Source organism: Phyllobates terribilis, unplaced genomic scaffold (genome assembly GCF_046119375.1).
Source record: "Phyllobates terribilis strain yellow unplaced genomic scaffold, ASM4611937v1 Scaffold_11__3_contigs__length_659146591, whole genome shotgun sequence".
NCBI lineage: Eukaryota > Metazoa > Chordata > Amphibia > Anura > Dendrobatidae > Phyllobates > Phyllobates terribilis.
In genome coordinates this window covers 221408880-221423912 of record NW_027362771.1, presented here as the reverse complement: position 1 = coordinate 221423912, position 15033 = coordinate 221408880, and the positions used below count along the sequence as shown (strand labels likewise).

The following is a 15033-nucleotide window of genomic DNA, read 5'->3' as shown; positions in this document are numbered from 1 at the left end:
GCTTCGCCCTATTTTTGTGTCCAGCCAGGTACAACTAGGCAGCTGGGGGCTGGAATCTGCAGCGCAGGGAGGCCCAAGCTTTCTGGGCCCCCCCCCGCTACAAATTGCAGTCCGCAGCCACCCCGGAAAATGGCGCGTTCATAGAAGCGCCATCTTCTGGCGCTGTACCCAACTCATCCAGGGCCCTGGTGCGGTGGCTCACTGGGTAATAAAGGGGTTAGGGCCAGCTTGGTATTATCAGCTGGCCCCAAGCCCAAAATTCATGGGGTCACGCCAGTATTAGACATGACCGCCATGAATTTCTAGTAAAGTATTTAAAAAAAACACAACACCCAGAATAAAGTCCTTTAATTGAAATAAAGACACAATTCTTTATTGTTCTAAATTAAACCATACTTACCATCACACCCATTCCAGCTGAAGCCAACGATCTCCTGCAATAAAAGAAAAATAATAAACCAACCTCATCCTTACCTTTCCATGGTTCCCACGACAGCTTCAGCTCTGCTACATCGAGATGACTGGCTGGACCGCAGCAGAACGCTGCCATCCAGTCTGTCATCCCGCAGACACTGAGAAGCGCAGGCATGCTTGCGCTCCTCACTGTCTCGGTGTGACGGCATCCAGATGAGCCGAGGTCATGTCCAATGAACTCGGCTCACCTCATGCACGTCACTGACAGCGTGGGAAAATTCTCACGCTGAAGTGCTGAGTGCAGGAGAATTCTCCCACGCTGTCAGTGATGTGCATGAGGTGAGCTCATGTCCAATGAACTCAGCTCACCTCCTGCACGTCACTGACAGCGTGGGAAAATTCTCCTGCAATCAGCGCTTCAGCGTGAGAATTTTCCCACGCTGTCAGTGACGTGCATGAGGTGAGCCGAGTTCATTGGACATGAACTCGGCTCATCTGGATGTCGTCACAGAGAGACGCTGAGCAGCGCAAGCAAGCCTGCGCTTCTCAGTGTCTGCGGGATGACAGGCTGGATGGCAGCGTTCTGCTGCGGTCCAGCCTGTCATCTCGATGGAGCAGAGCTGAAGCTGTCGTGGGAACCATGGAAAGGTAAGGATGAGGTTGCTTTATTATTTTTCTTTTATTGCAGGAGATCGTTGGCTTCAGCTGGAATGGGCGTGACGGTAAGTATGGTTTAATTTAGAACAATAAAGGATTGTGTCTTTATTTCAATTAAAGGACTTTATTCTGGGTGTTTGTGTTTTTTTTAACTTTGACTATGGGGTTAGTAATGGGGGTGTCTTATAGACGCCTCTCCATTACTAACCTGGGCTTGATGTCTGCTGGCATTATAAGCTGACATCAACCCCAACCCTATTACCCCCTGCCACCGCACCAAGGCAGCGTGGAAGAACGAGGCTAAGTGCCAGAATTGGCGCATCCTATGAATGCGCCATTTCTGGGGCGGCTGACGGCTGGTGTTTCTAGCCTGGGAGGGGGCCAATATTCATGGCTCCCTTCCTGGGCTATTAATATCAGCCCCCAGCTGTCTGCCTAGCCTTTGCTAGCTATTAAATTAGGGGGGACCCCACGTCATTTTTTTGGGGGGGTCCCCCATTTTAATAGCTAGTAAAGGCTATGTATTCAGCTGGGGGCTGATATTAGTAGCCTGGGAAGCTCCGTGGGTATTACCCCCTTCCCAGGCTTCAAACATCTGCCCCAGCCGTCTGCTTAACCTCCGCTAGAGCCTAAAATTAAGGGGAACCCCACGCCAATTTTTTTAATAATAAATCCTTTATTTTAATACTAAATGACAAGTACAGTAACCAACACTATCACTGTACTTCATATATATGTGACTGACATGTTTCTATCTATCTAATCTATGTGTGATGCTCTATCTTTCTGTTCTAAATTGTCGGGTACCGCTGCTGAATTGCCGGCCGGCTTTTTTAAAGAGACAGTGCATGAAAACACTATTATTTTTTTAAATAAATCCTTTACACTAAATGACAAGTACAGTAAGCAACACTGTCACTGTACTTATTATATATGTGACTGACATGTTTCTATCTATCTAATCTATGTGTGATGCTCTATTCTTTCTGTTCTAAATTGTCGGGTACAGATGCTGAATTGCCGGCCGGCTTTTTTAAAGAGACGGTGCATGAAAACACTAATATTTTTTTTAATAAATCCTTTACACTAAATGACAAGTGCAGTAACCAACACTGTCACTGTGCTTCTTATATGTGTGACTGACATGTTTCTATCTATCTAATCTATGTGTGATGCTCTATTACTTCTTGTCTAAATTGTCGGGTACCGGTGTATGCCGCTGCTGAATTTGCCGGCCGGCTTTTTTAAAGAGAGTGTCTTCTGAGCAGTTTGTCAGCTTTTGGACACCTTTGCAGGTGTTTTCTATGTGTTTCTATGTGTTTTTGTTTGCCTGCCATTGGTTTTAACGGTGTTCGACGGTGTTCTAAGGTGTTCGACGAACAGTTCGACGAACAGTTCCTCAAACATCCCGGTGTTCGACGAACCGAACCGAACCCGAACACTACGGGGGTGGCTCAACACTAATACTGACCTCCATCAGGTTGCAAACTGAATATCATTTTTTTCTGCATCTACCTCTGAAAAAATATTTGGGCTTCTAGCTGTGTGTGGGACTTGTTCTATTAGTCCATCTATACTGACCTCCATCAGGTTGCAAATTGAATATCATTTTTTTCTGCATCTACCTCTGAAAAAATATTTGGGCTTCTAGCAGTGTGTGCGACTTGTTCTATTAGTCCATCTATACTGACCTCCATCACGTTGCAAATTGAATATAATTTTTTTCTGCATCTAGCTCTGAAAAAATATTTGGCCTTCTAGCTGTGTGTGGGACTTGTTCTATTAGTCCATCTATACTGACCTCCATCAGGTTGCAAATTGAATATAATTTTTTTCTGCATCTACCTCTGAAAAAATATTTGGCCTTCTAGCAGTGTGTGGGACTTGTTCTATTAGTCCATCTATACTGACCTCCATCAGGTTGCAAACTGAAGATAATTTTTTTCTGCATCTACCTCTGAAAAAATATTTGGCCTTCTAGCAGTGTGTGGGACTTTCTCTATTAGTCCATCTATACTGACCTCCATCAGGTTGCAAATTAAAAATAATTTTTATCTGCATCTAGCTCTGAAAAAATATTTGGCCTCCTAGCAGTGTGTGGGACTTGTTCTATTAGTCCATCTATACTGACCTCCATCAGGTTGCAAATTGAATATAATTTTTTTCTGCATCTAGCTCTGAAAAAGTATTTGGCCTTCTAGCAGTGTGTGGGACTTTCTCTATTAGTCCATCTATACTGACCTCCATCAGGTTGCAAATGAAAAATAATTTGTATCTGCATCTAGCTCTGAAAAAATATTTGGCCTTCTAGCAGTGTGTGGGACTTTCTCTATTAGTCCATCTATACTGACCTCCATCAGGTTGCAAATGAAAAATAATTTTTATCTGCATTTGCTCTGAAAAAATATTTGGCCTTCTAGCAGTGTGTGGGACTTTCTCTATTAGTCCATCTATACTGACCTCCATCAGGTTGCAAATGAAAAATAATTTTTATCTGCATCTAGCTCTGAAAAAATATTTGGCCTTCTAGCAGTGTGTGGGACTTTCTCTATTAGTCCATCTATACTGACCTCCATCAGGTTGCAAATTCAAAATAATTTTTTGTCTGCATCTAGCTCTGAAAAAATATTTGGCCTTCTAGCAGTGTGTGGGACTTTCTCTATTAGTCCATCTATACTGACCTCCATCAGGTTGCAAATGAAAAATAATTTTTATCTGCATCTACCTCTGAAAAAATAATTGGCCTTCTAGCAGTGTGTGGGACTCATTGTATTAGGCCATCTATACCAAGTTCCACCAGCTTTTAAATTAATAATAATTTTTAGCTGCATCTAGCCCTGAAAATAATTTTTCTTCCCAATAGTGGTAGCAATAGAAATATGGGGCGCGCGCCTGGCTTACAAGAATATACGCTTCATAACAAAAAACACCAGCCTAGCGCACTGCATTAATAAGATGGCATCATCGTCTCTCCCAGTGCTAGGCCTACTACCCAGGCTAGCATTCCTGTGCCTAAAACACAATGTATGGGTCCGCTCTAGCCACTATGCTGAGGGGTCTAAAGCTGCTGCTAACGCTTTATAACAATTCAATTGGCAGATTTTCACAGAGCTCTTCCACAACGCCCACCCATCGGGCAACAGTTGCCCACCTTCCCTATGGGATCTAGTGGTGAATAGTTGATGCCATTAATCAGAGCGTCAGTTGCCCCGTCGACGTGGCAAGCATACGGTAAGGCATGGGAAGAGTGGACACGACTAGTAGCAGGCAGACGGGTTGACCAATGTGAACAAGCCAGATCACAAGTCACCATAGAATTTCTCCACCAGCTAATTATGAGGGGCATATCAGGGGCGTCAGCGCAGCGGTGTCTGACCGGAGTAGCATTTCACTTCCAACTACTGAATTGGGGAGATGTGACAAAGGTTCATCATCAGACAATCCATAAAAGGGTGGAAAAGGGGTCAGCCAAGTCAGGAGTGTAGACGTCCCGTCCCGTGTCACTAAAACTGATTTCTCACATCATATCCCTAACACCATTAACATGACACTCACAATTTGAAGCAACACTACTGTCTACTGCATTTGTGATCGCCTTCTTCGGGGCGCTATGCATAAGCGAATTAGTCCCTCAATCCAAAATTACCACCAGTGGAGGCTTATTACACCAGGACGTATTCATAGCCAATAATGCAATACGTCTACGCATACACAAATCGAAAACGGTTCCAGTGGGCAGGGGCACTTGGGTACTTCTACAACCCACAAACGGTACACTGAGTCGGGTAACAAATGTAAAAACATATCTAACCATCAGATCACAAAGTAATTTCTTCCTATCACACATTGATGGAATGCCATTATCAAGATACCAGTTCCAAGCTATATTTAATAAATGCATAACATCGGCAGGGAACCACCCCAAAGATTACGGGACACACTCATTCCGCATAGGCGCGGCCACGGAAGCAGCAAGAGCAGGACTGTCAGAAACAGAAGTTCAGAGGATAGGGAGATGGCGATCCACGTGTTTGGCAAGATACATAAGACCGGACTTGTTATCCTAACGTGGTTTGTTTCTTTTACAGGTAACGCTAAGCCAACAGTGTGGGTGAAAGGCCACTCGTATATGTATTGGGCAGAAAAAAGGGAGAAAGTCTGCCCAGGCGGGAGGAAATTAGAGTTTCATAACACATATTTCAACTAGAGAGGTATTAGAGGCCTGCTATGGCCACAGGTACTAATGGAGGTAATCAAGGTAGGGAGAGAGGCAAGATGTCCGGTCATCTTAGTTATACAGGCCGGGGGAAACAACCTAGGTCATCACAACAGCGCATAACTAATGGCAATAATGAAACTAGACACTGAGCGCTTCAGAGAATTTTTCACAAAACTAGCTATAGTATGGTCAGAGATTGTGCTGATAGCGGTATGGCAAGGTGCGCGAGACATCACGGCCATCGAACGGACAAGGCGGGTAATAAATATTCGGATGGCAAAATTTAGAAGAGATAGAGGCGGTGTAGTGGTACGACACCGACAACTGGAAGGAGATAAAGCAGGCCTCATACGGCCCGACGTTGTTCACTTAATGGATATTGTACTGGACATATTCCTGTCAGGACTCCAGGACGGAGTGGAACAAGCGTTAAGAGTGATGGGTGGGGGTCAGAGTCCTGCATACGAGTACGTAGGATCCTCCGTGGCCTGGAAATAGAAAGGACATGTTGGAGAGTTACACTTGTTGGCCAACTTGCCGGAGTGGAGACCCAGGGCATGCTGCAACAAGCTGAATTATTTTAGAAATAAAATGCCTTTCTAATGGAATGAGTATAAAGAGTTAATAAAGCTGTGACCGATCCTCACCCATCCAGTTGTAAGAGTTACATTATTGTATTGTCAAGGAAAGGGGGGCTGAGCGTCTGGGTTTGGTTGGGGGTCCCCACAGTCTGCCTAGGCTAGATGCATTTAAAAATTCTTATTAGATACACAGGCGGTGCAGCTTGCTTCGCAGCTGGGCTACTACGCCCAAAGTATTGCCTAGGCTAGATGCAGTTAAAAATTCTACGCTGACTAGCAGACACTGAAGATTTGGAGCAGACCTCTGAGTAAACAGCTCTTCAGACTCAACCATCTGTGTTACCCCAAGCCATAGTGTATGTAGTTTCTTACAGTTAAAAGGGGGGGGGAGCGACCCAACCCACCTGGAATTGACGATGCCAACGTCACGTAAGACACAGCAAGGGGACTCCAAAAAGAGTCTCCATTTTTTCCCAAAATTGTGGCACAGACACCACTTAACCCTAGAACGCATACCTGGGGCCTCGCAGGCCTGCCCTGTTAATTGTTTTCTATTTTCTGCAAGATTACTTTAGTTAGAATTTTGAAACTCTAGGTATTCTTCATGTATATAGTTGTTTGTCATTTGAGTTTGAGTTATTCCATGTTATTTGCACACGGGCCTAAAAGGCCCCAGGTATATGAAAGTGTAGATTTTTATGGTCATGCGTTCTAGGGTTAAGTGGCATCAATTGCCCCACAGTTGCTTAAAACGGTTGGTGAGGTGATTTTACTAAATCCTCAAGGTTTTAGTCTCCCAAGGATAACACAGGGGTAGAAAAGTCCTTGCGAATCCATGATTTGTTCATCTTTATGAACGTGAGTCTGTCTACATTCTCAGTGGACAGACGCGTGCGCTTATCTGTCAGCACACCACCAGCAGCGCTGAACACACGTTTAGAGAGAACACTGGCTGCAGGGCATGACAAGATCTCCAAGGCGTGAGTGGCGAGCTCCGGCCATTTTTCCAGATTGGAATACCAAAATGAGCAAGGGTCCAGTGACACAGTCATGGCTTCGATGTTCACTTGGAGATACTCCTGCACCATCCTCTCTAGGCATTGACTATGTGTCAGACTTCTTGTCTCCTGTGGCCTTGCAAAGGATGGTCTAAAAAAGTGGTGAAACGATTCCACAAAATTGCTGTTACCAACAGATACTGTGTTACTGTTACGGTTTGAGTGATGAATACTCGACAGTCCCACGGTTGGCAAGTTAGAACTGTGAGATTCACTACGTGCACCACTGGTGTTTTGTGGAAAAGCACATGTAAGATTCTGCAACAGCGTCTGCAGATACTCCTGCATGCGTCAATCCCTTTTTATGGCAGGAATTATTTCGGCAAATTTACTTTTGTACCGGGGATCTAAGAGTGTGGCAACCCAGTAGTCGGGATTACTTCGAATTCTGACAATCTGAGGGTCATGTTGCAGGTAGTGAAGCAAGAAGGCACTCATGTGTCTTGCGCATCCAGGAGGACCAAGTCCTTGTGTTGGTAGCGAAGTAAGAATCATGCTTCCTTCCTCTGCCCTCTCCCCCCAACCTCGCACAACAGAAATGTGATCAAGGTCTCCCTCATCTGATGAGTCTTCCATGCCCATCACCAGTTCGTCCTCCACTTCTTCCTCGGCTCCTGCACCTTCCTCAACAGTTTGGCTGCTACCATGCGCCCTGGTTAATCCCTCTCCCCCACCCTCCCATGCCTGCCGCCTTGGTGCTGCCAACCATCTGGACCTTGGAGATGTTATCCCTTCCGCATACGACTCCTCCTCTACTTCCTCCACCTCCTCTTGTCCCACCACCTGATTCTGAATTCTGTTTAATGTGTGCTCCAGCATGTAAATCACCAGAATAGTCATGCTGATAATGTCATCGTCGTCAGCACTTAACATCTTCGTCGCCATTTCAAAACTGTGCAGAAGGGTGTGTGGCGCCCCTGAGGGTTCAGTCGCCACAGAGTTACTGCATCTCACCCAGAGGTGTGGTATCTCACCCTCAGGTAAGGAAGGCATATGGCTCGGGACCCTAACACCTGCATCCAACACATACCCGCAGTGGGGGTAGGGCGAGATTGCTCCTAAGGGAGAGCACAGTCCCAGGTCCCTAGCTGGTGGGAGGGTCCTATGTAGTGGGTGCTTAGGGGAGCAGCTTAGCGAAGCACATGACAGGGAGAGTATAAATAGGAAGCCATCTTAGAAAGAGCAAGCCAGTCAGAGGAGGAAAAGTGACAGGAGCAGAGGCTCGGCATGAGCTCTGCTCCAGAGGCGGGCCTAGCCTGGGAGGCCCAGGACTGAAGGAGAGAAGAGAGGAGTGGGAGCAGGAAGGCTCCAGGAACCGAAGGGACCCTAGGGCTACGGGCCGTGCAGAAGGCCACCCGTACTCCTGCTGCTACCAGGAGGTAGAGGGGTCAGGCCAGATAAGGGGAACCGGTCCCTCAACTAGCGGAGAAACAGCAAGGCTCAACTAGAAACCGGAGGCTGCAGCATTTCATGTACTGCAGATAAAAGTCCACACCAGTCTCACTAAGAAGGTAGCCACATAGGACCCAGGGGACGGAACACAAGTCGCCTGCCAAGGCCCGAGGATACCGGATAGAAGTGTCACTGGGTGTGAGGTGCAGGGAGAAGGCCAGAGAAAGGACACACAGAAGGGGGTCCTGCTAAGTACTCCGGAGCTATCTGGGGGTGGACTGAGCCCCTCACTGAGTACGCACAGCACGACGGGTGAGATTGCTCTGGTACCTGTAATCTGGACTGCAACAACTGTGAGTAAAGATCTTGGGACTGCATCACACGGACTCTGTGTTCATTACTGACTCCCTGCACTACAACCACCATCATCCACCCACACTGCCCTGAAGCTACACTCTTCCTGTGGTGAGTGCTGCAAAACCACCAGCTTCAGAGGACTGTTCCGCAGCGGCGGCCCCGTTTGCCCCACTCCAGAGGTGGCGTAGTCGGACATTATAAAACCCATATATACAAATTACCCTTGGATTGACCGCCCTGGATCACGGACCGGGTCACCGCCACAGTGACTACAACCCCCAGCGTCTACCGGCCCGGCTCAGGGTACTCCACGGCCCAGGGGGCGCGTCAACTTCATAGGTCCCTGATCTGAGACCTCTCCTGCAGCGTGATTTGCCCCACCTCTGGATCTCGCTGGCCCAGGCTATACGTCAGAACGTATTGCACCAGGGCTTGTCGGTGCTGCCACAGTCGCTGCAACATGGTCAGAGTTGAATTCCACCGTGTCAGCACATCGCATTTCAGCCGGTGAACTGGCAGGCCCAACGACTTCTGTAGAGATGTAAGTCGTTGAGCTGCGGGATGCGAACGGCGGAAGTGAGCACATAGCGACCGTGCCCTCTGCAGAAGGCCATCTAGTCCGGGATAGTGGGCTAACAATTTATGGACAACCAGGTTCAACACGTGAGCCATACAAGGCACGTGTGTGACATTGCCCCGGCGAAGGGCCGCACCCAGGTTTGCAGCATTGTCGCACACGGCCTTCCCTGGTTGAGGGCCAGTGGAGACAACCATTCATGAAACTAGGTCTCCAGAGCTGACCACAACTCCTCAGCTGTGTGACTCACATTTCCCAGACATTTCAAAGTAAACACTGATGCCTTGAGCCCTGCTGCCAGCATAGTAAGGAGGTGTGCAGGATTCCTTCTGCGCAGTTAGAAAGCAGGTGGCATTACCAGACAGGCTTTGGGTGCAGATGGAGGACCGAGAGGAGGTTGAGGAGGCAGAAGCAGTGGAGGAACTTCGAGATAAAGAGGATTGACGCACAACTCGTGGGGACGGTAAGACTTGGACAGCAGCCCCTTGTACTGCTGTCACCATAGTTACCCAGTGCCCAGTCAGCGACATGTAACGCCCCTGTCCATGCCTACTCATCCAAGTGTCTGTGGTGAAATGCACCCTGTCACACACAGAGTTTCTCAAAGAAGCGGTGATGTTGTGTGCGACATGCTGGTGGAGCGCAGGCACACCTTTCTTTGAGAAGTAGTGCCGACTGGGCATCTGGTACTGGGACACTGCGACGGACATAAGGTCTCGAAAATCCACTGTGTCCTCCAGGCGGAAAGGCAGCATTTCTGTAGCCAAGAGCTTGCAGATGGTGAAATTCAACCTCTTAGCTTTCTCATGGCTAGGAGGAAATGGTCTTTTACTTTTCCACATCTGAGGGACCGAGGGCTGGCTGTTGTGCTTAGACGGGGTTGAGTAGGGTGTCCCCGGCAAACTGCCGGTCTGTGAGGAAGGTGCAGGCGGACATGTTAGGTTGCCTTGATCCAAAGGTGGTGCTCTCGATGTCAGAGAGCACTCAACACCAGCAGGTGTTTCCACTTCCCAATGAACTGACGACCTGCCAATCACACTGGCTGTTGCAGGTAAAGAGGTGGCAGGTCTGCGTCCAAAAACATGTGTGACTGCTGTCCCCCCAGTCACAGAGGATGAAGAGGCCGCGGATGCACAAGATGGGGCAGACGGTGGTTGGCCCAGCCTGCTAGGCCGCATTGTAGCACAGTGAGCTTCCCACTGCAACTTATGCTTCATATCCATGTGACGGTACATGCATGAAGTACTCAAACTATGGATTTTTTGGCCTCTACTTAGATTTTGGTGACAAATATTACAGATAACACGAGTTGGGTCATCCTTATCATTCTGAAAAAATGCCCAGGCTAAGCAAGGCTTAGAGCCCATGCGACCTGAAGAGCCACTACGACTTGTGGTCAGAGGCAGAGTTGTGGTTGAGGATGCAGTTGTTGACGTGCTTCCAGTACTCCGTCTCTGTCCAGGAAGGCGCAACCTAACCTCGTCGTCAATAGCATCTGTGACGCCCCGCTGTGCTTGGTATCACAGATCCTAGAAGAGTGTATTGATGGAATCCTCCACAATAGGCCCCCATAAACATTCACACATCTCCACCTTCCACCTCAGACCAGCAGAGGGAGCCCGTTAGGGGTATAAATAGGGAAGGTGGAGCTAGGCAGTTCAGTTCCTTTGAAGAGTTCCTGCAGTAGAGAAGCCTAAGAGAGGTCAGTCTGCAGTGGAGCTCAGTCTAGTCTAGAGAACTCAGTTAATAGTTCAGCAGTGGAGCACGAGGCTCCTGCTAGCTAGATTCAGTAAGGCATAACCGGAATCCCTGGAGAACTACAAGTCCCAGGATCGCTAAGGTGCTGATACGTAACAGAGCCAGGAGACGCTTAGGCCCCGCATAGTGGGAGCGTGAACTCCAAGAGAAGGCCCTACCACAAGGTCAGCCAGCGCAGGACAGAGACAAAGTTAGGCCTAGCTCCAGGCAGGTCAGAAACTTACTACGCAGAGGCAAGAAACAGGAGGCCCTACACCCGCTCATTGGGGAGGATCCTGATATTCACCCTTCACCCTACAGTGCTCCGGGATGTGCCTGAATTTCCTCCAGTAAAAGGTACTGAAGTGACTACCGTGTCCGTTCCCGTTCTTGCTCTGACCCAGCTGGGTCTCGCCTGTCCTGCATTCCCCCTGCATACGCTGCCCTGAGACCTAGCTCCACCTGTGGGGAGCTATACCATCGAGCTGCCTTATCACGGGTCTCAGTGGACTGCTGAAGCGCTGGTGCTTCTCACCAGATACTACAGGTGGCGTCACGAACTCTTATAAAATTAACAATTATCCACTCTTTTAAAGAGTGACCCCAGGGTACGGGCCAGGGAGCCGACCACCGCGACATCCCCAAGGCCAGGCAAAGGCCCGGGTACTGAGTCATCCCCATCCCCTGGGCTAGTCACATCCTCCTCCACCTCCTCCGTTGACCTCATCGACTGGCTGACTGTGGGTTGACAGTAAGTGGGATCTCCAACCTCGTCATCATCACCCTGTGTGTTATCACGCTCTTCGTCCTCAAAGCCAACCTCTTCCTGCCCTGACCGAAAAGTCAAGTTGTCACTCCAATCAGGTATTTGAGTCTCATCATCGTCTTCATCATTGTCTCCACCAACAGGCGTGACAGTTTGGGAACGAGGGTCTACATTATGCTCAGAACCTTCTTCATCTGGTCCTGGATCCGACTTATAAAGATTCTGGGCATCAGTGCAGATCATTTCCTCGTCTGGATTAACAGAAGCTCTGGAGCAGACCTCCGTTTCCCAGGCTATAGTATGAGTAAACAGCTCTGCAGACTCAACCATCTGTGTTACCCCATACTCAGACGGGCAGCAGGAGACTTGGGAGCTGTGAGGAAGCAAGTGCGATTGGGGTGACACCTCTGAGGACTGGAGTATTTGCGATGTTGAAATTGAGGTGGAGGAGAGCCCACTTGAAGGAGCACTTGATATCCGCTGAAGCACCTGCTGTTTTTGTGCCTCATCTGGAATTTGTAGCGCTGGGCGTGTCCGTAAGAAAGGGATCGTATCACATTGTCCACGAAAAGAAGTCGACATCTTAGTTTGGCTGGAAGATGGTCTTTCTTCTGCAGATGTTACCCCCCACCGCGGGGGGGCTCGACCCACCAGCGGACAGGCACCAGTATTGGGAGAGGGGGGCTGGCCGTCAGGGTCCACCGCGGCTCTGGCACAAACCCGGCGACACGGTGGTGGCACGGGCAGGAACGAACTGGCCGTGTCGGCTTCTCACTTTTTGGATTTTAGAAGGGCATGACATGCCTATATCTGTGTCTCCCCCTCCTTTTACTCCTCCACCTCTTTTCTTTTCGCATGACTATATGTACTTGTCACTTTTCCATGTGTTAGTTATGTCTTCTGATCAGTTTGTCAGCTTTTGGACACCTTTGAAGGTGTTTTCTATGTGTTTCTATGTGTTTTTGTTTGCCTGCCATTGGTTTTAACGGTGTTCGAAGGTGTTCGACGAACAGTTCGGCGAACACACGGGTGTTCGACGAACCGAACCGAACTCGAACACTACGGGGGTGGCTCAACACTAGTGATAAATACAGAAGTGGTGACGTGTTTCTATTATACTTTTCCTCTGATTGCTCCACTCCTGGTTTTGACTTAGAAATACTGAGGTAAATAATTCACCAAATACTCAATGTGTGCACGTATCCTTACAAATATCCATGTGACTTGTCCGCGTAGGCCACGTGCACACGTTGACTATTTGGTCAGTATTTTACCTCAGTATGTGTAAGCCAAAACCAGGAGTGGGTGATAAATACAGAAGTGGTGACGTGTTTCTATTATACTTTTCCTCTGATTGCTCCACTCCTGATTTTGCCCTAAAAATAATCATATAAAATACTGACCAAATACTGAACATGTGAACGTGGTCTTAGGTGGATTTACTGCACACCCAAGTCTCGTGTCAGATCTCCATATGTGTAATGCAGCACGTATGCTGACCTGACATGTGTGAATGGACTTATATTACACTTGTATTGGATGGGTTGTGTGTCTGGTTCATCAACACCTTTAAGGGGCTGTCTCATGAACTTTTATTACAGCTTGTTGATGTCGAGGAGTGGGGTCCCTTGTTCTGTAAGAGACATATTGAATAGCCATCACGTAATATTACATTCCACTTGCAGCAGCTGCAAGAAGGGAAATGTTTGGCCAGATAAGGATTCTTCCGGCAAAGCTGCCTGTGTGCTGTGAGCACCGAGAACAGAACCTAATGAGACAACCAATTTATTGCCCCCAGTTTTAATGAATATCAGGCATTATTTTGAGCTGACTTGTCGTGAGCATCCACACAGGTTCTAGCATACGAGTAGCGATGTGTCAGCTTGTTGGCAATCTCCAGGTAGCAACAGATATCTCATTCTCACTGAGCAGGCAAAAAAATGAACTGAAAAATAAGTGAAAACATCATGGATTCAATAGCTAATTATATATTGGAAAGATCCTAGATATTTTTACTGTATTGTTATTCAAAGGAGGAGGTTTATGACATAGATTTTACACAGTCAAACAGTAATGGTCTATTTGAGTATTAATGTGCTTAAATACTGTGCTTTTGTTTTGCAGAAAGCAAGACTGGCAAGAATACGGGTGGCGAAAAGTGGAAGTGCTAATGCTTACTTACAAAGCAAGCGCAACGGTTTACTGAGCGAGACGCTACAGGTGAAAGTCAGTTCCTTTCCATTGCTTAGTTTCTTCTTTTTCAACATTTGTATATAAATATATGGATATATGTTCTGTATAGTAGATAGATAGAGTCTGATGGGCCCCAGTGTGAGATATGGACCAGGACCCCCCCATCTTGAATATGCTCCCTCTATCCTGATATATATGTCCCTCATCCTGGTATATACAGTGGGTATGGAAAGTATTCAGACCCCTTTAAATTTTTAACTCTTTGTTTCATTGCAGGCATTTGGTAAATTATAAAAAGTTCATTTTTTTGCTCATTAAAGTACACTCTGCACCCCATCTTGACTGAAAAAAAAACAGAAATGTAGAAATTTTTGCAACTTTATTAAAAAAGAAAAACTGAAATATCACATGGTCATATGTATTCAGACCCTTTGCTCAGACACTCATATTTAAGTCACATGCTGTCCATTTCCTTGTGATCCTCCTTGAGATGGTTCTACTCCTTCATTGGAGTCCAGCTGTGTTTAATTAAACTGATAGAACTTGATTTGGAAAGGCACACAACTGTCCTATATAAGACCTCACAGCTGATCGTGCATGTTAGACCAAATGAGAATCATGAGCTCAAAGGAACTGCCCAAGGAGCTCAGAGACAGAATTGTGGCAAGGCACAGATCTGGCCAAGGTTACAAAATAATTTCTGCATTACTCAAGGTTCCTAAGAGCACAGTGGCCTCCATAATCCTTAAATGGAAGAAGTTTGGGACCACCAGAAGTCTTCCTAGACCTGGCTGTCCAGCCAAACTGAGCAATCGTGGGAGAAGAGCCTTGGTGAGAGAGGTAAAGAAGAACCCCAAGATCACTGTGGCTGAGCTCCAGAGATGCAGTAGGGGAGATGGGAGAAAGTTCCACAAAGTCAACTATCACTGCAGCCCTCCACCATGAAGGACTCCCAGACTATGAGAAATAATATTATCTGGTCTGATGAGACGAAGATAGACCTTTTTGGTGATAATTATAAGCGGTATGTATGGAGAAAACCTGGCATTGCTCATCACCTGCCCAATTCAATCCCAACAGTG

The 15033-nt window shown here is 47.3% G+C and overlaps 1 protein-coding gene across 4 annotated transcripts in view; it reads left to right on the top strand.

Annotated features, from left to right (window-relative positions):
• KCND2 (potassium voltage-gated channel subfamily D member 2) overlaps nt 1-15033 on the top strand; it is a 677709-nt gene that overhangs the window by 519792 nt on the left and 142884 nt on the right. For 2 of the 4 annotated variants that reach the window (XM_073652073.1, XM_073652075.1), the window contains exon 3: nt 13883-13978. In XM_073652073.1, the coding sequence (XP_073508174.1) occupies nt 13883-13978 (96 nt within the window). Of the gene's footprint in view, nt 1-13882; nt 13985-15033 lie in introns of all 4 variants that reach the window. The other 2 variants (XM_073652072.1, XM_073652074.1) reach the window with 1 other exon arrangement.